The sequence below is a fragment of the Calliopsis andreniformis genome, chromosome 10 (genome assembly GCF_051401765.1).
Source record: "Calliopsis andreniformis isolate RMS-2024a chromosome 10, iyCalAndr_principal, whole genome shotgun sequence".
Classification (NCBI taxonomy): domain Eukaryota; kingdom Metazoa; phylum Arthropoda; class Insecta; order Hymenoptera; family Andrenidae; genus Calliopsis; species Calliopsis andreniformis.
This window is the reverse complement of record NC_135071.1, coordinates 13,024,509-13,048,000: the sequence shown is the minus strand read 5'-3', so window position 1 is coordinate 13,048,000 and position 23,492 is coordinate 13,024,509. Positions and strand designations below refer to the sequence as shown.

The following is a 23,492-nucleotide window of genomic DNA, read 5'->3' as shown; positions in this document are numbered from 1 at the left end:
GTTCGTTCGTGTTAATCAGCTGATAGCAAAACCGGAACGTAGCCTTTTAACCTCTCAACGCGCGAGCCCGTGATATCTACGGGCTCGCTTACTGGCAGATCTGTGCGCACCCATGTCGTTCACGGGCAGCAGTTCACAGGTTCACAGACCCACAGGTAGCATTTAATCATTCGTCAATTAGATTCATTTCATGTATCGTATTGAACAAATGTAAAATATAAAATAATCTGCTGACTTATTTTCTTTCCGTTCAGAATGAGAGAGAAATTTTTACAAACAGAATTCGTGATTTTAATGCAGTGTATTTTTTTTATTTTTGATGTGATTCTGAAGGATTACATAAAATACTATGTAATATAATGATTTTACGGGAAAATTAAGTCAAAAGTATAGAATAACATTTTTGATACAGAACTTCGTTTAAAATGAATCAATAATAAAAATTGTTAAGCAAAATTTGTGAAATAAAAACGACAGTTTCATATAGTACAACCTAATAGTATGTATAACGCCTTACGATTAGACTTGCGTTTCAATTAGTTAAAAGAAAGTAGGTGTCTTTTTATTTTTAGCTGCTCTACAAACCCATTAAGTTTCATTGAAAGCGACCAGAGCTCTTCGTATGTGTCTTTCATTAATAAAACTTTGATTTATGTTTCGTTTGCTTTGTATTCATATAATATTTAGTATATCTTTCTTCATTTTTATCCACAGTATCGCTATTGTTCAAAAGCTGTAAACATCTTCGATCTCATGCTCGAACTGTTGTCTCATTCTTCTTTGTTGCTCCTGTATGGCAACGCACGTAGCTGCATATGGCCGTGTTGTGTTGTGATTTTATTTGCCCTGACAATTATTCAGACTGATTTTTTTGTATAATGGTCGATTATGTTGACAACAATACTGTGAAAACAGGAGAATAATCACATTGCCATTCAGTCGAGTGTGTGGTCTACGTTTCTCTGATATCAGACTCTTGTGTTTGAACTTGTTTCTTTAGGTTATGTTCGTAGTCTGATATGAGGGGTTTGAATAGCAATTTTTTAATAGCAAGAAACGTGCACAATTGCACGACATTATACAAAAAGGTGCCAACCGATTTAAAAGGGAGGAATCACAGTTCTCAGTTATGGCTAACAAGACAAATACAAGATCCTTACGTAGAAAAAGCAAAAAAAGAAAATTATAGATGTAGAAGTGCATTTAAATTGTTGGAAATTAATGAAAAATACAATATATTGAAACCTGGTCAGGTTGTGGTCGATTGTGGTGCTGCTCCTGGTGGCTGGACACAAGTTGCTGTTAAATTGACAAACGCAAATGGCAAAAATGATGGCGCTGTTGGAACTGTGCTGGGTATAGATAAACAACCAATGTTTGCAATCAATGGTGCAACTTTATTAGGCAGAATGGATTTCACTGTTCCTGCTGCACAAGAAGAGCTTCTCCAATTACTAAAGGGCAATAAGGCAGACGTGGTTTTATCTGATATGGCGCCTAATGCGTGTGGTATTAGAGAGTTAGATCATGATACTATAATAAAACTTGCATACTTTGCTTTCAAATTCTCTTTGAAAGTTCTGAAAGTGAATGGGACATTTTTGTGTAAAATATGGGATGGTAACAAGTCGCAGCAAATGGAGGAGGATCTTCTAAAATTTTTTAAATCTGTTAAGAATGTACGTCCTCAAGCGACGAGAACTGACTCCACAGAAAAATTTTTCTTAGCTAGGGAATTTAAAGGAATAAAAAGTATATCCAACAGTACACAGTAACATGCAGTTTCATTAACAATTAAGTTATGTACAATAAAAAGAGAAAGAGAGACGCTTAGTGAATAAAATAATTTGTAATCTAATTGCGCATGACATTTGGACAGGATGTAAATAATAACAAAGCACAATATTTTGGCGTAAGACCAACATCGAGCAATTTTATAACTCCTTTCACTTTTCGGTCTAACAAGACTCCTACGTAACACGACAAATATAATATACATCAATATATTTAGCTATAAATAATACAATAATATTTAATAAAGTTACAATTAATACACATTAAAACGCCAGTGACGCTTCTTAATTATGTTTTATATACAATTCTCCTTAATAGAAATCAATATTTACACGAATTAATATTCAATACACGAGAAAGAGAGATTATACACCACATCGAGAAGTATATGTAGAGCGATTAAAAAATTACTGGCCGCGGTGTCGGATTCGTAATTTATTTTCTTTAAACTGTACGTGATAGCCCCACGTAGAGAATTTCGCGTTAAATCAAATATCTAAAGAGCTTTGCGTTTTAAAATGTCCCGATAATGTTTTCTTCCTTCGTATTACATGGACTCCCATAGCATGATCTCGCAGAAGGTTTCTGCACGTGTAAAAAGGAGTTAAAGGGAAACGGTTTACAACGATGGCCGTAAAGCATAACGACACCGAAGATGATCAATTCTGATTACTCCGAGCGCTATTCTCAAAGCAATGATGCAGACAGTGATCAATTCGCACATCGAAACATTCATACTACATAGATACGTGTTTTCACTACATTTTTCACAATGTAGATGTAAACTTCGACTCAATCACGCTGGAGATACGTAAAATGTTGAAACTTTTCAAGTAGATGTTTGATATATTTGAGTTTAAATCTGTCGTAGAATGTAAGTAGGAAATACGTGTTGAAAGTGAATTTTGAAGCTTAAAGATCGTTCTTCCATTTATTAATTATGTTCACAGTTCAGACCTTTATGTAAAGTAGTAAACCAAAAGTTGCACGGTCAGGGAGACGATAAATATATGATAACAGGAAGATTGTTTTTTGAGGTCATCATTTCTGAGTTTTTAAGATCATCGGTGTTTTTTTAAATGAATTATTTAAGCTAGCACTTAAGTAAAGGAGAATAGAGTATTATATATGATATTTAATTAAGAAATGTTTCTTCAGATATGAGAGTCCAACAGATGTAATTTTTATTTTATGGTATCGAATCGTTTTAAATGTCTTTGCAAAATTTGTTGGACGAAGTATACAGAAGCTAATAATTCAATGGGAAGAAAAATGATGTGAAAACAAGGAAAAGATGTTAAATAAATTTATTTTTTTACGTATATCTCTGATTGAAACATACAAAACTATCTTCAGAACGATTTGATGCGTTACTTTATTATATAAATAAACGATATGCATGTTAATTTCATTTGCAATCTTTCTTTTGCAATCTTGCAATTCATAATTTTACTTGAAGAAGCAATGATGACTTTAAAAAAAATCTATTCATTACCATATGAAGACACAAGTACAATCAATTTTAACTTAGAAATAATGATCTTACAATTCCAAAAGAAATAATAAAAAATTGTCTTGTTCTGTATAAGCCAGAAGATCTGGAGATTGAAATGAAATCGATCTCTGTCCAACCCAGAAACTGTGAACAGTGTAACAATTAATAATGACGAACTAATACTGTTTTTCGATGAGATACAAGTAGAAGTGTAAGAAAGTAAAATTCATTGGCTGTAAGATCAATAATTTCAAAATATTATTGCTATACTCAGCAGAACAAGCAAGAAATATATTCAACACGTATTTCTCCTCCACATTTCACAATCCTAAGACATTTTTCGATTCACTCGAATTCTACAACAAAAGGACCTGAACAGAAAGAAAAAGACTTCGAAAGCTACAACACTCTGCGTTTCTCCATACAAGACTAGACACGGTGACTCGTACGATGAGGCTCTGTGACGATATTCGATTACCAAAGAGAATAGCATACCTCTCTTCTCCTCCCCCCGATGGGGGATAAACTTCGCCTGACAAATCGTGATTTCGTGATCTATAAATAAAGCAATACCGCTAAAAATCAGTCTGATTCGATATACCGGGGTCACAAGCATGTTTTCCGTGAGTTCGTGAACCCAGATCCCGCGCATACATTCGTAGTGCACAGATATTTCGAAAATGATCCTCGAGGGTTCAACATTCGATCGAGGACTCCGCAATGAATCCAGGAATCCTCGAACTGTACAAATGCAACTTGCTCGAGTTTGCTTCTCGCTGCACAGAATTGTCCCATTTTCATTCTCCTCTTTCCCATCACGAGAATTATGTCAATCGGCAGCAATTTGCTTATCGAGTAATGTATCATCGCTGCATGAACAAGTGCAATTAAGAAATCGTCGCTCGACTAGGCACGAGCGTCCAGTTGGACAATCTGGCGTCCACGATCGTCTTTTTATTGCACGTCTGTTTTCGTGCACGATCAAATAATTAAACACGACCTTGCGTCGTATTCCAGTTCGTCTGTTTTCATAACAAAGGTTTCGTATGTCGACGCTCTGTGTACAATAGCACGATATCCTGGGAAAGTACGTATTTTTGGTTGTGTGCCATGAACACTGCCGATCGTGACGCATAGAATGCAGGATCGGTCGAAAATAAAGCGTTTCTGAGGAAATTTTCACCAGTTTTCTTATATTGTTTGGTCTTTCATCGTATACTGTTCCGATCTTGGGGGTCGGAATGATATACAATGCTGGGTGAATCATGCGATTCGATCGAGTCGTATTTTATGGTTGATGATAGGACGAAATGGAATCGTATGGTTTTCCAGCTGCCAGAGGATTTTTTAGCATTCGTGGAATCTTAGAAAGTGATAAGAAAAAGCAAATTTTAATCTCTGATGGTTTGTTAGACAATTTGACCCCATGATACAAAACAGATGTTAAAAAATTTAAACAACCTTTGTGAATTTTTTATTGTAAGCAGGATTTTTCATATTTTTGTTGTTTTCACTGCTTCTTCCATAGAAAATTAATTCTTGTAAATTTCATTTGAGCTGAGAACATTAACTTTGAATTAAACCAAAATTTGCTATATAGTGTAACTTCGATAAAAAGAGGCAAATAATTTCCAATTTGTATACTTTTTGAATATGGAAACATATAGAAAATTAATTTCTATGGAGCAGTATACGATTCCATCGAAAGACTGAGAAGTGCAACTGCACTTTGCAGATACATTGTTTTATTTATGAAAGAAATGGGTTTTGTATTATACTGCTTTCTGAACTGTCAACCATAAAATTCCATTAAATGACATGTTGCATAGTTTTAAGTAGAAAACTATCGCTGTTCAAATTTCGACATTGGAGTTGTGTAATTTTCTCACCTCGAAAACTTATCACTTTCTCCGCCTGAAATAGTTCCGACCTTTTCTTGATTAACATAATGCCATGTGGCAGGTGTTCGAAAGCCTCTGGCATTGAATTTCGTCGAACGAATTCCTAAGTCGAAATGTTCATTCTAACAGTAAAATCTTCATCGAAGATCATTTTATATCATCGCGTGTAATTGAGGTGACGCGAGGAAAAAAGCGTAATAAGACATAAATCGACGTGGACGGCGGAAAATAAGCCCCTTGTTCCTTCAATATTTCGCTAAGATCTTCTATAAGAATTGTGTCATTAGCATAAGTCGAGTTAAGAAAGACGTCGTCTGACTTTAGTTTGCATACGAGCATCCCGAGGATATCCGCCATTAATCCTAGTATTAAGCTTGTTAAAAGATTTTTAAACGATACCTTAGACCTACGCAAACTTTCCTTCGTCAGGATTTACGAATTGCTGAATAAAAGAGCATCCAAAAACTATGTACACGCATACAATTCATGAAATCGTTATGGAAATTGCGAAGTTAGGTCTAAACGAGGTTTCAGCGAAGGATCTGGGGTTCTAGGAGTGTTCATGAATTACAAGGTGGTCTTGGAAAAGAGTTCAGTAATTTAGGTGTATTGTACACTCCTTAGAATTGGCGAGAAGTGTCCAGAGGTCTGCAAATTAATTTTGAAATTGAGCTCTATTGAATTAAACGTTGATTCGATGAAGGAACATTTGATGAAAATGGTTAATAATTCTACAATTTGTTTTTTAGAGTGAAGAAAAATATTGAGAGTAGAGTGGAGTTCTGAAAAATTTATATAAGAGTATGTATAAACACTATTACATAATGTTTAACTGATATTCTAAATGAAGTGGATCAGCCAAAGATGAACCACTCATGTGGCTACAAAAATGTTCAAATTTGAGTAATATCTGTGCTGTAAGCTAGTAAAAGAGTTTGTGTTCATAAGGCAGATAATATTTCAGTAAAAAAGTCTCAAAATTTACAACGTCTTAGGTAGTGTTTCTATAGCAGGATTCAAAGTGACACGTTCTGCAAAGAAAATTGGAACCAAACTTTGGCTTCAAACCAACACCACCTTAATCCTGATCTATCCATAAAATTAATTTATAGACCTATGTAACTGGACACTGCTCATTTTAAATACTAGGTACTACACACAATATTTCCTTATCTTCTACCACCTCATTATTTATCCTCGTAATTAGCAAGTAGCAAGTCCAAATATTGACCTCAGAATTGACTTCAGAAACGCCCTTCTAAGAACTCCCAAACTCTAACCTCTATTCCACGCGAACAATCCCAATTCTAAATCCCTCAACTCTTCTCGAACCACCCTCTACACGATCTCCACTTCAAGAATCATGTATCCCCAGTGTCCTCTATAATCCTCGTCCATTCGCCATCTCTACTCCCCTCGAAAACGAACGCTCACAAATTCTTCATCGTCACGTGGTAAGATCCGCGACGAGATTACGCAATGCAGCGACGATGTGCTATCTATCACTCGTTCGCGGGATCCTCTTCGATACTCCGCTCGTAAGTACGTACTACGCGATCAATCGGCCCGCCTATTGGGTCCCACAGCAAAGCGACGAGTAGCCAACAGTACACCAACAACAGGTCCCCAGAGGTGTCGCCCTCCCGAAGGGCTGACTTCCATCGTGCGTCATTCGCCTCGCGATTCGAACAGGCCACGATCGTGTGAGAAATCGGGGGCGTCGGCGGGGAACGTCACCGAGGCTGCTCGGCGTTTTCACGGCCGATCGTTCTCAGTGGGAACGTCTAGAGACTGTGGAACTGTGCCAAGTAAATCGAGAGTCGTGAACTCTTACTGACTGTAAAGTACGTCGAGTACTTTATTAGGGGGTGCAGACTCCGGAACATCCGTACTGATAATCTCTTTATCAGTGACGTTCGTGGTCACGTTATCCGCCCAAACGTCTGCGCGATGAGTCGTGCTATTATCCAGGTCCTCCTCCTCAGGAACGATCGAGTTTGGCAACGTGGCCGCCGACGTCAACAGAATCAACATGGGAGACGCTTCCGTGGAGTTATAAAGCTGCGATCCATCCTCCCACGCCTCCAGATCATCGCTAGCATTAATCGTCCTCACGTCAGATATGTTCAGAAGCGTCTTCAAATCGATGGGGATCTTGTAATCGACCACGTCAGAGAAGCTGGTCCCATTGTCGACAAACTCAGCTACAGGGACCACTGTGTCCAGCTGGGAAGAAGGTGTACTTTCATCGTCTTCGCTAGGAGGAGTGTTGGAAGTAGGAAGGACCGTGGTCTCTTCCTCACTGCTGTACGTAGTCTGACGAGTCGTCAGCTCTGGAGGTTCAGTTGTTTCAGTCGAACTGATCTCCTCCCGAGGAGGCACCACTATTGGGACTTTTATAGAGTCCTCAGTCTCCTCGTGGTCCACTTTGGACGATTGCGTGTCTAGACGTGAAAGCAAAGGTATATTCAGCTGGAATGGGCCGCTGGACTTCTTGTGACTGTTGGATGGCTCAGAATTCCCACCACGGTTCCCGTACCGATCGTTGAGTCGCTGGAGTAGGAAACCGATATGAGCGTCCTGGTCGATGTTCACGTTCTTTATGCATCTGCCCATCGTGTCTGCTCGGTAGCCCTCCGCGCAGGGTGGCAGGGCTGGCAGTGCAGGGGCGATGAAGACACTCTTCGGGGTGATCCTTCGGAAGATGTTCCCCGAGTCCATGCCAGAGTGTGATCTCGTTGGGGTGTCGAAGAGGAACCAAGCTTGCCAATTCAGGTCGCTGGACGAGCCTAAGTTCTGCGTTCTCGTTTCGGAGGAGCTTCTTGGTAACGTAGGCGCCGAGGAGGATGAACCCGAGTCGGTTAATCTTTTTGTGGACGTTTGCTCGCAGTGCCTGACCAGAACGGACAAAATGACAACGATGAAGAACATCCTCCATCGAGGATGCCTCCGTCTCTGGCTTATCGTGAGCATTCTCGTTTTATTGGACGCGGTTTCTTGCGGGATTCGTTCGAGGTATCGTGAAGACTCTCGGCTGAAACCTGCTCGTCACCTTCCTCTCGAAGCTCGACGCATCGGACACGTCTGGAAACAAGAAGAGGAAAATTACGTTTGTAATTATGAGGTTGACGACGAGGATGAATTAAATGTTAACATTATTAGTCTAGTTTCTTTGCAAATAGAATAAAGGTCGTGGTTGTTACCTCTGAATGATTTCTTTAATTTCCTTCTCTCTTTTCTTCATACTAAACTAAAGTTCCCTATCGAATAACTTAAATAATTTGTAGAATTGCATTGATTAAGTCATTTTTTGGAGAATGGTATTAACTTTGGGAATAAAAAATTTATTGTATTATTGATTTCTGTTTTTAAAATAAAAGAAGAATATTTATAGAAAAATGTTAAATGTAGCTCTATTAGTGTACTTTAAATTTTGAAGCTTGATTTTTAAATTTTAGTCAGATGAAGTGTTTTAAACGGAGACTTTTAAGCATTTTCATTGAGAAAGAAGTATAACATGTCACAATACATTGCGTTTAACTCCAGAGCTTTCACTCGAGCACTGAATCATCTTCAACCACGGACCCGACGCTAGCCTACTTGTCAACCTTAATAGATACCATTTGCTTAGATGCCATCTACACATTCCGTAAACTTAACAGATTGAAATTAATGAGGATCATATTTCAATATACAGTACTAAGTCGAATGTGTGGTAGAGTCCTTACAAAACTCCAGGAAGTTATATTTCACATTTCAAACTAGTACTTAGAAAAATTGACGGAAATTTTTTAAAAAGTAGTTGATTGAAGTATCTGTCGGAATTTCATTGCTTACAAATGAATAGAATTAATGTTTCTCATGTATGTTCTTCAAGAATAGCGAGTTAACTACTAACCCAGTTATGACAATGGCTTTCTTATGTGGTAGGTCACTGACCTACCTTGTTAATTTTCTGTAAGTACATGGAAAGTATGTCGGTTTATTGGTTAATTAGCTATTTAGAATACAGGAAAGGAATCTTGTGAAGCACGATGAAGTACAGAGGAAATGTTATTTACTTCTTTTTAAGCTGTTATATAAAACTTAACCCAGACCTATTTGAGTATTTTAATTTTTTCGTGTTCGAATTATTGAATTTTTCATGTTTTAATTTTTGAATTTCTGAATTGTAGTTTTTCGTCGCTTTCGAATACCATTAAGTCTAATTGCAGAATACTCATAATCTACACACCCGCAGAAATGTTCATGTTCTCTTCATCTTTTTTAATACAAACGCAACATATTCAGTACCTTAGCACCCAATATGTTTTCTGATCACATCAATTGCAAACAGAGACCAACAAAGACACTAAGTGCCACCTTAAGAAAACCGCAACAAGTATCCCCTAACCTCTCCAATAAATACCAAAACTCTTTCAAATCTCCCTAAAAAGAACTCGTATTAAATCCCTGCCATCATTATCATACATCCAAGATCTCTCAATTCACCAAACCCTCATCTCGACCAACAGAAGCCAACAAACTCTTCCAAAAGACTCAATCAACACGCAATCTTGTAACGAGAAAGCCCCCCTCGTCAGCCCAACACTAAAACCAGTCAAGGCCCCGCGGCCGCTTGCATGCAGAGGAAAACGAAAGTCCCTAATATAATAGCGAGCAGAGAAGCTCGTCCAGGGAAGCGTTCACGCGTTCGATCCCACCGTGAAAATTTATTTCGATCACGAAATTAGTCGGCGCCGTCCCACGCTCTTCGCGGTGGCGATGCCCGACACGTTCGCGAGTCCCAATCACGTATTTCTACGGCCTATTCACGGGGCAGACATAATCGTGGCGTGGCTGGGTAACGGTAAAAACGCATCGGCGTGCATTCACTTTTCCCCGGTTCCGTGCACACGCACCTCGGTCGGGTGCATACGCGCAGACGGGGACAGCCGCGGGCGGCGCGCGATACCTTTTCCAACAGAGGAGCCATCGATCCACCCAGACCGCGGTGTACAAATAACTCTAATGGAATTACCCTTTCCTTTCGGCGGCCGTTACGCGCTGGAGAACGGAGGCAGATACCACGCGTCTGCCTTTGTCGCGGGTCCCGACGCTGGCCGATCGCGAAAAATCGAGCCGCGCGTGCGAGAGCTTCGCGGCCCGCGGAGCGACACGAGCGGCCCGCGCCCGAGCGAAATGAGAGCGAAACAAGAGCAGAATGAGACCGTCGAACGAAAAGTGAAAGTAATGGGATTTCTGAGTTTCCGTTTAGCCGACGCCGCGGCTTTTATCGTTCTGGAGAGACGACGCTGAAAGCTGAAAGCTTCGGTCGAGTTACGATGGTGTTTTGACTTTTTATGAAAATGATACAGTGCTTTCTCGTTAGGAACGGGGGCTGTTTTGCTCGAGTCTTGGGATTGTTTTATTTGCCTGGATGTTATATTGTGATGTTATGGGGAGGAAAGTATTATTTTTAATATCTTTTTGTTTAGGGCATAAAATGTATAATAACTAATATAGGTAGTGTACGGAGCTAGGGTTGCATCTGGACAAAATTAGAAGCAAGTTAGCTAAATTCATCTTGTAGAATTTGTAGAATCAATCTTTCTTGTAGAAAGATACAAGTAAGAAATAAAAAGATCGCAGGCTTAGCTTTACTGCAGCTTGATACTGCCATCGAAATATCAAGTTATAATAGCTGGTGACATTCTGAAAGGTCTGATGCAAGTATTCACGTTGCGATTGTTATTACTTTTTAATGATCTTTTGATTGTTCTATGTTGACAATATAACCATGATATCCTTGATCTTTACAGGTGCAGCAATGTTATGTTTCGTAACGTGTGAAATCGATTACTTGCCAGATCTAGTAAAAAGCTAGTAAAGTGTACATATATTAACAAAAAAATATAGCTAACTGAGATTTTCTTGAACATCGCAAAATATGTCAGACTATTAAATAACAGTCTGTATATAAACAATGATTTTGTATAAACAGAGTGTTGAAATATTCATTAAAATATTAATTGATAGAAATGAATGTATTTTAATTTTCGAGGCGATTCACTTCTTTGCCTATCACCTTTCACTGTACCTAGCTAGTGTTACCAGTACAAGTTGAAAGAGAACCAGATAGGGGAAAAGTGGAGAGGAGTTTGAATGTTTCTAACATGAGCCATCGATATTGTTATCGTTGTACGAACTTTGAGTAACGATCTGGTAGCGTAAAATAGTGGTTTCGACCATATGACTTGCTCGAAATTTCCACTCGACGATATCAGAAAGAATGCTCTACTTGTTCTACATTCTTGCGGTTATCTAAAGACGCGTGTGAACAGTACGTGTCTCTATTAGAGGCTATTAAGGAACTAAGTGTGTTATAATGATGGAAATTCTCTCTACATATTTTCTCTTGACCTCATGATTCCTCTACATCTGAGCGTTTGATAAATAATAATATAAATTTTGTATGCAGTCAAAGTGTAGATAGATATTGATTATGAAACTTGAGTTTACTTTTAAATTTGCTGGTAAGACACTTAGAGAAATTTTTGGAAAAATGTTTCTTCCTTTTCGTGACTCACAAGTTACTATATTGTATTTTAAAGATTGAGAGTTTGTAGGATGTTAGACTGACAATTTAGTTTTCACAGACGTTTATATTATAGAAAAATAAATATTCTATATTTTGCAGATTGTTGTTTGTTGAACAAGGCACATAAGGCACCTTGCGCATAAATTTATTTGAGGTTTGTTTGTCTTTTACAGAAATAATCTTCGGTTTTACGAGTTTGTCTATGTAATTTCTGAATTTTCTTTATGATACATAACTTCTTTATCTCCATAAATTAAATAAATATATAAATTTAGGAAACTAAATTTAGATTCTGTTATTATTATTATTTCAGAAATTTCTTTTATTTCTTAAGTTTTCTGTCGAGGAGTTGAATCTCATTTAAATTTTTTAAACGAAAGAATATTAAATTTAGTCGGTTTTTCATGTTGAAATGCAAATTACAATTATAGAGAATGCAATTGCGCATACTGAGGTACAAATATGCATATATTGCGCATTACGAGTGAAACTTCTTCACCTAAGACTACATTGTTGCAACTTCGCATGAGTCACTCGGGATCAAAATAATCTCGTAAATTATGCGATCAGCTTTTCGTTTCCGCGCACTTAAACAAATCGAACCGCAAGCGATGATATTATTCCAGACTGTGATAGCGATTTATGCACGTGATCTGTATATTTGTGAAGAAGTCGCGTGGTCTGCATGAGCCCAGAGGAACATTTGCTCGCGAAACGTCGTCATCGGAGGAAGAAATACACTTTGAAAGTATAAAAGCTTCGTAGCTGCGCTATTGGGTAAATTTAAGCTACTAAATTGTGGAATAAAGATACTAGCGCTACTTGAACTTTAATACTGGGATGATCATAATATCCCTAGGATCATAATATTCCTAGTATTTGTAGAATCTTTAGTTATAAGATTTCTAGGACTTTCAAGACATTTGAGAGACTTATGGCACATGGAATTTAAGACTTGAATCTCTGAGACCCTACGATCCCTAGAATTTTTAAAATGTATGTAGGACATATATTATAGGTCCTCTAGGGACCTTGGAATTTCTAGAGTCTCCAGATTTTCTAAATCCCCTAGGACTTCCAGTCCAAAGTCTCTAGAATCTTTATACTTCAGAAGCTCCTAAAATCCTCTAATTCTATAACTCTTTGAAGTAATCACAATTTGCAGAAATAGTTTAACCACTCTTCTGCCTCATAAAATGACAAACTAATATAAATCGAAGAAATTAGTGTCTACCTCCTCAATTAATCAAATTCCCTCTACCGATTGTAAAAATTTAATCTATGTAAATTGCTGATCGACAGTTTCATTACTTCCTTCGAAAGGTCCCATCAACGACTACAATTTGCCAAATGCTCCATGAAGCTTTCGAAATAAAGGATTCCATTGCGTAATCGTGGAACAAAAATTCCTATCGGACGTTCCCTCGTGAACGAGCAATAAAAGTCGTGCGTGCTTTCCAGCTTGAGATCTGAATGCTTTTTCACCGTTAGTGGTGGTGGTTTCTTCCTCTGAAACCATGTAGACTAGTGTTCATCGTTTCTCAATGGATTGGCCTCCTTCGTTTCTCCTGTACAACAGCCAATGTCTCGACGTCGACAGCTTTCGCTCAAATGCGCCCAGATAAGGGCGTCACTTCAAAGAGCAATTCTTCGAATCGCGTGATCGCCATTGTAACGCGCTTCGATAACCTTATCGTTGCACACTCGTTCCCTTTTACGTTCGCCACTACAGCATCCTATAGATATTCATTGCATGTAGTCTGTTACAAGAGCTTGTGGTGATTATAATTCATACTGACGAGTTGATTGACATTAATATATTCGCAACTGAAGTACATACTTAGATGCAGTTTTTCAGCTTGAACGATTTAATTAAATATCATTTAAAAAATTGAAGTTTCTCAAAGATAAGATGAATTCACCTTTTCTTTTTTTAGTTTTCGAGAAGAAGTTTAATATCATTTAATACCAAGCTGTGCGTATTTTGAAAAAGTGGGAAAAAGGCTTCTACGTTTTTTCTTAAGATAGAATAAATTTCTCTTTTCACAAAAGTATCTGAATTTTTTAAATGAATACTTGAATCTTCTAGAAATAATCTAAATTATGTAGAGGCCTGAAGTTGCTACCAATGAAACGTAAAAATTGAAATGAATCAGATCAAGATTTTCTTAGAAATCAAAATCAGTTACTCTACAAGTTAACTTAGAGTTACTAGTTAACATCGATTCTTGTAGTATGTTACGAAATGTTGCTTGCATGACATATTACCGAGATCACTATCCTGGATTAAGCCAGTATCTGTACTGGCACGAGTAGACAGTTTCTAATCGAGATTTGAAAGTGGAAAAGAAGTAACGGGATCGCTGCATTTCATGTGTCAAATGAATTTCTCGAATTTCGCGCCAGCTCAGTTCTGTACCTAAACTTTCTCTATAGGTCGTTACTATTAACGAGGAACCTGAATATTGGATGCTCTCGATGACGAAATAACCGTGGACCTACTAAAGGACATGTTATTACACGGGTCAATGACAAAGCAACAGCTATCGCTTCACTTGTTGAATGAAATGATGAATTCTTAAAAATAGCTTCAAATACAATTTTTGGTAAGAACATAGAATTTTGGGAACCTTCAAACATACTATTGACTTGCTATATTTTATATAATTAGTATAGTGGTATAGGCAAGTACAAATTGCTGAACTTAAATCTGAGCAAATTTGATTTAAACTGAAAATAAAGAATTGTTTGAAATAATAAAAATTCTTTTACTGGGTACTCAAATAATGAAATAATTTAGAAGAAAGTTAATTGTTTGTTTTAATAAACTGCAATTATTTCGACATAACTTCCCTGTAATTTAGAAAATGATTCCAAACAGTTATTCACAGATGAGTTATTTTAAATAAAGTTTGTTGGTTGGAAAATGTATGAAATGAAAATCAAATTTGCCCAAACACGCAAATCTTTTCGATTCAATGCAAAGAAAACAGTGAATCAGCCTCTTCTGTTGTAAGGGGTCGTATATTTGCCTGTACTCACCCAGTTGCCACATTAACTCCTCACGAATCTGTTCATCACAGAATGTACACAAACTTCACCCAGTTCCACTTCACTCAAAGTTCAAAGACAGACTGAGGATAGAGTGTGCATAGTTTCAGGTAGACGACCGCCATAGCCAATCAGATACGTGGCTTTGAGGGAAGGGTAATAGGGTGGGTAATTTTCTCCCTCTCTATTCACCATTTTCGGCTTAAGAATGAGGAACGATTTCGGATTATGGAACAAAAGGAATTAATGTAGGAATATGGTGCAATAAAACCCTTATTATTGGAGTCCCAGCTATTCAAGTATTCTGTCCCTCAATTAGACAGGTACGCTAACTAAGTCAGAAACTATGAAAATTATTATATGAATAAAACTGTACAAAGTAATTAAAATAAAGTAGTCGTTACGATATTCCAATCATAAAATAAATAATATTTGTTAAGTTCCTTTCCTTTATTTGTGTTTATAAAAGTATGAATTTGCATAAATATCTACGACCTAACCAGCAATATTTCATTTTGAAGTTTGAATGAAATAATTCGCCAAGAGACGGAAGTGTTGCAGAAAGCAGCTTAAAAGCGCGCCCGATTCTCAACGACCCCAATCACATCTTTTGTCGGTGCTTCTGCCTCAAGATGCGGAGGAACGACGAGGTCTATCCGCTTTAAACCTCTTCGTAATTCGACTTGCAGGAAATAGCGTGTATTTGGTTTACGTCTGATCGCGGAATGGAAACATTTACGTGCTCTGGAATCCAGATGCGTTAATCATCCTCGAATAACAATGCGCGTTTCGTCGAGGATTCACAGAACTTCCTGAAATTTCCAGCCGCGGATGGAAAACTTGGTTGTTCTGTTTGAGCAGCGCAGAATCGGTCCTTCGACGAAAATGGTACTATTGTTACTGTTAGGATTTGTACGAATTGATTGACGTGAATTTCAACAAGGAAGTACACACTTTTGTAGTGATGTTTAAAGAGCATGATGATTGTTAAGAGCATGTGACTTTAGATCTGAAGGGTGTTATTGGATGAGGGGTGTTTTCCTTAGAGCAAAGGTAAAACAGTTACTTAAGGTAAATGTTTCAGTAGCTGACCATGTCCCGATACCTAAGTACTATCCTTAATTTTATTTAATTTTAGGCATAAATCTCTGATTGAAATAATTTTATAGATAGAAATTTTCTTCTGTTTGCAAGAATTTCCTGCTTGTGACAATATTCTTGCGAGGATGCGATATCTGTAAATGTCAGTTCCAAATTTTCTTTTGTCCATCATTGCAAATGGTACAATCAAATTTATATTTACGATCAAATTTATAGCTAAAGTGCCCTTAAAGTGCCCTTAAGTTTAAATTTCTTTAGACTTTTATTTAACCATGGATTTTTAAATAATCATATCCAACACTGAATAACAGAGAATATAAAACAATCAAAGTCTCCTAAATTGAGATTCTACTTAACTCGAAGCTACCTGAAGTGACATACTCTGATAAGACCTTAATAATTTTTTGGTTCGAATAAGACCTAACTTTGGTCCAGTGGGATATTAATTTTTATAATCAGAATTCACTTACGAGGTACGCCATAAGTGTTAGCAGTTGATGGCGAATTGCAGAGGATGAAGGAGCCTTGGGATAAGCAATGCTGCCCATGTCTTCGGAGACTTTCGTTGTTACAAGGTCATGTATTATACGAGCTATACCAATCTTGAGTGATTCATGGCAGCTCGGCCTTTTTTTAAATAATGTTTTGTCATGAAACACATTTGAAGGATACTCTTTGGTGATTTCTGGCGCGACGGTTCCTACAGACTACTTTCGTTATAATGTTTGACACGATGCCAGCTGGGGGTTAACTAATTTAGCTTGTAGCGATTTTTGTTCAGATATAAGTTTAAAACTGGTAAAGAAAATTTTTTTTTTTTAGTATGTGTTTGAATTTATTTTTAAAAATTATTATTTATTTTTTCTCTAAATAAGCATATTACAGAGAGCCTAGTAATAGTTAAGTATTTATGCTTCTCAGGTCCACATATCAAGTTATTTGAAAGATAATAGGCGATTCTGTTTAATGAATTGCATTCTGGAAATTAAAACAATATGGAAGTCTTTGACAATTTGAACATTAAATAGATTTGTATATTTGAAGTGTGAAAAATTTGAGTATTTAAATATTGGTATTTCTTAAATTTCACTATTTATATACAGAAATATTTGTAAATTTGAATTTCGATATTTGTGATGATTTTTTGCAAAGGTGATTGGATTTAACAAAATCTTCTGAGAAATCAAGAGTTTCTCAATACTCTGATTCAATCTCAATAATCAGATTTCTATGAACAAACGTAACCGATCGATTCTCAGCAACATTATAAAATTACACAATCGTAGAATCGCACTAAATACCATTCTCCGCTCAAGATCAGTGGCGCTAATCAAATTACAGGCAACATTAATCTATTTAATTTACATGGAATTCCTTAGGATAATGTGACTGGTTTCGAAACGATTCCAATGAGTATGTCTAACATTCTCTGATCTACGGAGGCCAGGAATATTACATATATGATGTGGATCATATGAAGAAATGCAAAAATTCATAGATATATATCTATAACCTGAGAGAGAGTAACAAACAACTTCTGAAATAAAAGGATTACATATTCCTTTTTGTACAGTGTTAATTGCTCTTTGCTTTAACCAAATTTAATTTTTAAGTGACACACATGAATTATATTTACAACAAAATCATAGATTGTGATAATTTTTTTTAATTTTAAAATCTCAACACAATTATAAGCATAAAAGTAAAAAAAAATGCTTGATGAGACCAATGCTGTTATTATTAATTATGTTATATATACTACAACCTCGTGAGAAAATATACTTTTGTATAATTCAGTGGAATATCTTCCAACACATAGATCTACCATCACCTATATTTTAAATAATAAATATTTGAATAAATTTCACTAAACCTATATTTCATAAGTAATTAAGTAAATAAAAACTTGTATTTGTCAATTTTCAAGAATTTTCTATTTTGCACATAAGCAAAGCAAATAAAAGTGGTACTAACAACAATCAAACGAACAAAAGCTCCAAAATCACCCCCACATCAAGAGGCAGCAAGTGGCTGTCAAGTACTTCACTTCGCCTCCCTTTTAATCTCGGGGGGAAAGAAATTAGTCCACTGATCCCTAAACGATACCTCCCCTTTTGCCTACCGATTCACTGACCCTCAACGCAAATCGATGGATTTGTCGAGGCTCCCTGTTGAGAACCCCTGCTTTATGCGATACAGTTGGGCGCCTCACCCTGTATATTAAAACCGATCTCGCTGGTCTTACTTAGACAAATTCTTGTAGCTGATACACATACACGTTTGTAAAAAAAAACACACGAACGCTGGTGGAACGTGAGAGTAGAAGCCTTTCGAAACGACGGCTCTAAGCACATTCCACGGGATTGTAATCGCGGCGTTTCTCGGGTGATTAGTAAACCAGCTTCTCTTGGTTTCTCTGCTAGCTAGGTTATGCTCGATCGACAGCCAGCGATCGTGTTCCAGTTCCGAAGATATTCGAGGCGCGATTTTTTTCCTTTCCTACCAGTCGTTTGCATTTTTACGCACTTCGAAGTCTCTTTGCCGCTTTTTTGTTCTATTATGTTGCGGCGATGTTGAGTTGCGGAAAACGTGATAGCAAATCTTGAAATCTTTACGCTCATGCTTTGTTTTTTTCCTGATGAGCGAAATGGACGAGATTTCATGGAATTTTAAGTTCGTCTTAGTTTTTGGAGCTTTCTGTGATTTATGGATAGAATTATTCATTGCTATTCTTTTTTTGGGGTTCAGATTTAGGACAAATTGAGTGATTTGAAGAAAAGTGTAAGTCCAAAAACTGCATCTTGAGATGTTTGGTAGCAATGTACTTCTGTGCATTTTGTATAGCAGGACCTTAGAGCTAGAATGTATCGAGTCCGCTATCTGCCCTGTGACTTAAGAGACTTTGCGTCTAGGGTCCATGTATGACTTAGAGATTATTTGAAAATGGGTAAGTTTTGTACTATTCTTCAACTAACCAATTCAAGGAGAATGGACCCTTGCTGACAGTTACAAGCAATCTAAGATCGAGCTCGAACCGAATAGCCTATTAAAGTGACGCTGGTAAAGAAGCTACGTTGCGTTACTTAAAAAGGAGTTCTCCGATCGAAAAGTGAGATTCATTAAGTCAGTGCAGACTCTCGTTCGGAGCATCTTGTGCACCACGCTCGAGTGTGACACACTTCTTGGAGGATCGCGCCCGCGGCGATAGAACTGTCTCAAAAGGATAAATCAGTCGTGAGTAACTCGGTGTTTATTTTTCGCTGGGCGAGAATAAAAAACAATCAAGAGCACACAAGCCACGCCCCCAAGAGCTGAGTATCTCATAGTGGTGGTAATCTATGAATGAAGAGACTAGGACCTTTGAAGCACTTCTCCCATTCTGATTTGTAACTGGTGATGCCACTTGTTGGTTGCTCCCTCTGTAGCTCTTCTTTTTGGAATTGCATATCATTAAAAGTAACATATAAATTCAATTCGATATTCATAATTTGTATCCTTGGTGGCCTAGGATATGAAAATGAAAAGATACAATCTACTTATGATAATAAGCTACGAAAATATAGCTTCAGTCTGAAACCACTGGGCCACAAAGGGTTAACAAAGAATATTCATTTTCTTCAACAGATCTAATACACTAAGCAGTTGGTGAGTGATCCATGTAAAAGGAATCAATTCCACGCAATTATACGCTGGAAATGATCATCAGAAGACCTTAGATGACCATTTTTACAAAACTGCTGTTATATATTGCTAGATAATTCAGTGTTTTTATAGCGTGACGACAGATTCGGTTGATAATCGTCTCAAAGATCTTCGTAGATCTTCTGCTCACGGCCATTGACACTCTGCCTAGGGGACACAACTTTTTTCTCTGCACTTGACTTCCTGTTTCTCTGGTCGTTTGTTTGCTCCGCTAAGGCGTCACCTCGGAACCCTTGGGGCACCCTTCGAGATAAACGAGCTACATGGTGAACACGATCACTGTACGTACTCCCTTCGCTTCGGCTAATTCTAGTTCACATACGTTCACTTGCAGGTATTTAGTGCCTTTTTATTTGGAGCTCTTCTTAACGAAAGAGGTTAATGAACCCAGTTATTGTTAAAGTACAGGGCAGTATTTGCTACTTTTTATAAGTTTTAAAAGCTGTTACTTTTAATAAGTGTCATGTTTTTTCACTCCCATTTATGAAACGACAAAGATGAATGATTAATGTTCAATTGAAATTGAGATTAAAATTGAAAGTGAAAGTGAAATTGTAAAGGTTGAACAGGGCCTCATAACCCAAAATTCAAGAATGTGCCTGTAGGTCTCGAATGAGTTTTATAACCTGCTGAACAACATAATTCAGGCGAGGATTATACCTGACCCTTGGAGCCATGAATGAGTTAACTTATTTTTCTGTTAATTATGTGACTCCTCATCCTATAATAATACTATAATAATATACACTATTTATAATAACAATATGATCTCATGATATACTAGCCTACATGCTATATTGAGGAAAAGAAAAGAATACACAAAAGCAGAGCAGCTGTCATCCCTAATATCACACAAACTATTGTCCATATTTCCCCAACACTACGAGATACGTAAATATAAACTGAGTTGTCTGGGTTACCTATCATCTCATCCAACTTAACCAGACCTACACAAAAGTAAACTCACAACCCAGTCATTATACCCAAGAAGCTTGCATCAAGACCTGGTCAAGTGCTCGCACAAAGTCCCACTCATGATCCAGGCTAGCAGTTCACCTGAAATCCTTCAGACACTATCAGCTCCCACTCTACCACCGAGCTACCTTACTGTTCCACCAAGTTGCCAAAGTAGCAGCTAGATAAACTGATAAAGCAGAAACAAGGGAGCCCAGGGCAGCAATCGTGGAACTAACGCAAGAGAACCGTGACTATACCACAGGGAACCCTGTACACGATACATGAATACAGGATCCTGGAGCATCGCGATTCTAGTGGGTAGAAAAAATAAAAAGAATACCTCGAAGGCAGAGGAGAAGAAGAGGAAGAAGAAGCCACTGCCTCTGGGAGGCATCGAAATCGCAGCTCTGCGTGGCTCCCTACGCGCTCTGGCTCCCACGAGCGGAGCCACCAACAGTCGCTTTCCAGATCAGATTCATTGACCTCGCTGAATCTCTCTCTGTGGACTTGGCCGCTGGTGCTTTTTCTTCGCGACACCGACACACGCCGAGGGACAACGAGGGGGGCCAGGGAAGCACGGGAAAAGAGAGAAAAACACCGCTATCGTGTCCACGATTAATGTGATCTCGTGACGACCATTGAACGATTTCTTGCGACCAGTTTGGTAACGGTAGAAGAGAACGCTGCGAATTCACGGTTACGCGTTTCGATCGAAGTAGGAGAATTCGGAAGCTGCTTCTCCTGGGTGGCTTTCGGGTTCAAAGGGGTGGCGAACTGAAATTACTCCTTTTGAGAGCGATGTCGCACTGAATCAATGTGTCTAACCATTCTCTGCAAAATAGTGTCAACACCTTGACTGCCATATCACCTATGGGTGACAATTTTTACGTGACTGTGAATAACAATAAGTTACACAATTATGGATGATAATAATATACACAATTCTAGCGATAGTTAGTAAATGAGGAAAAACACTTTAAAATAATTATGAAAATGAATTAAGAACAATCTTTTCAAAGGGTGGACTCACTGCCAAAGTGGTAGAATTTTTGATGAATTTCAGATGGTAGTCAACGTGTTAATCTATTTAATCTAAATGTTAAGACGTCTAATGGACATAAATTTCGCAAGTATCTAAGACGTACGCTGTTGAATGTTTCTTAAGATGTCGTAAGGCGTAAAATGGATATAAAATAGACGTCTTCAAGACGTGCTATCTGGGTGGAGCCTAGGTTCGTGATTTTTCTTCCTCAGGAAAGTAGAATCGAAGTTCCTCGCGCCGTGGGATACGCGTATCGAAGGTGTCCGCGCGGAGAATTCCAGAGCATGTTTGCAACATGTTTGGCCAGTGGCCAAGGAGGTTGGAGAGAGGCAGTAATAATCGGTGCGACCGAAAGTTCGTCTGGGTCGTTGTAAGAATTAAGACTTTGGCGTCTCGCCAGGCTGCCGCCACCGACGCTGGACACGCTAGACCCCGATACTCTTAATCATAGACACCTGCCCCTGAGGTTGACTAATGAGTCTGGACGACTGGATTTCTGTTTATTCTACGACTTCTTTCACGCCGTTTGTTGAGTCTCTACGTTTTATTGCTTCCATCTCGGACACGCGAGTTTTACGTGTTTCACGTGTCCCAGGGACGATTAACCAAGAGGACGTTCTCTCGTCAGCGTCGTTAAAATTGTCCGCGCCACTTGCTGTCAAAGTTGCACATTACTCGAACGCAGCTCTACTTGAGCAAATATTTAGGCGCAGATTTGTGTGAGTGCATCGGGCAACGGGGATACGTGAATTATGAATTTTTTACTTCGATAATGAGAATTTGAGGTAAAGATAGACATGTTTGATACTTAGACCTGTTTTTTATAATTTTTACAATATTTCTGTAATCAGATAGGAGGACCTGATATGTCATGGTTTTCTTATTTTTCTAGATAGTGATTTTAAGATTAGGTGAACCAATAGGTGACTCCACATGTCATAAATTGTCATCTTATATTTTTCTCAAATTATGTAATATATAGATATCATTATTTAAGAAATATTATTTTGAGAAAAATAGTGACATATCAAGGTGTGTTGACACAGACTTATAATACACTAATACTATAATGTTTTCAATAAAAGTATCTATTACTGTAAAAGTAACATAAGGATAAAAATCTTGAAACTAAAATTACATTGCACAAAAAAAGACAGCGAATTCAAAGCTAAAGATTAATAAAAAAGCAGCCCATGGTTGATAATAATAATCTATAAGCTGCGTAACTACGTTTCCCACATTATCCAAGACTATTCCTTCTCGAATTTTGCATGCCACTCGCTACTAATGGCGCATTAAGCGGGCCTTCATTCCTGAATCAGCAATTACTTGGCCTGTAATAGGGCACTTGTGTGAATTACAGGTATCGTGGGTTTCGCGCGGTGTCCTGTGCCTTGTGCGAGGTGTAACGTTACTCGAGACACGAGTACCTGTTCGAAAACGATTTGTGAGAGAAACAATGTGAGCAGTTTAGTCTTCTATCCCTTGGTTTCTGATTCTTGTTGAGCTCCATGAATAAGAAATATATAATTTAAATAAAAAAATAAAAATAAATATTTAAGTAGTTGATAGGTAAATAGTCAATAGTAGACTGTAAATTTTTGTGCATTTACAGAAAATTTAAATTTGCAGAAAAGTGCAAACTGAATAATTATGAAATTGGTCTAAGTTAAAAATCTAAAAAAGCTGAATTTATTAATTTATTTATTAAAACAGTTGAATAAATTCAATTTTTTTCAAGCATTGACTTAGAACACTTTCATAATTACCAGCACATATATACAAAACCATATGTGTAAAATATCAAAAGCATAGTAGGCATTGCAATATTTTAAAAATGAGACAGGCTTTTACTCTTATTCTGTTTTT

General features: G+C 37.6%; 2 protein-coding genes and 1 long non-coding RNA gene across 3 annotated transcripts in view; 2 read left to right on the top strand and 1 right to left on the bottom strand.

Annotated features, from left to right (window-relative positions):
* Window positions 1-44: 44 nt before the first annotated feature.
* Window positions 45-15,216, top strand: LOC143184640 (uncharacterized). Its single transcript, XR_013002792.1, has 3 exons — window positions 45-155; window positions 14,207-14,376; window positions 14,926-15,216. It is a non-coding gene; the product is annotated as an uncharacterized LOC143184640 (long non-coding RNA).
* On the top strand, window positions 183-1,922 carry Mrm2 (Mitochondrial rRNA methyltransferase 2). The gene has a single exon (XM_076387015.1). It carries the CDS (start codon window positions 1,020-1,022, stop codon window positions 1,773-1,775), a length of 756 nt encoding a protein of 251 aa, XP_076243130.1. The 5' UTR covers window positions 183-1,019; the 3' UTR covers window positions 1,776-1,922.
* Window positions 1,377-23,492, bottom strand: part of LOC143184638 (uncharacterized) — a 68,610-nt gene continuing 46,494 nt past the window's right edge. Inside the window, exon 2 of the mRNA XM_076387014.1 lies at window positions 1,377-8,274. Coding sequence (XP_076243129.1) covers window positions 7,021-8,163 — 1,143 coding nt within the window. The 5' untranslated portion in view covers window positions 8,164-8,274 and the 3' untranslated portion in view covers window positions 1,377-7,020. The remainder of the gene's footprint in view (window positions 8,275-23,492) is intronic.

Bases quoted from the DNA above. Each gene is read 5' to 3' on its own strand.
- Mrm2 (XM_076387015.1), top strand. From the start codon at position 1,020: ATGAGGGGTTTGAATAGCAATTTTTTAATAGCAAGAAACGTGCACAAT.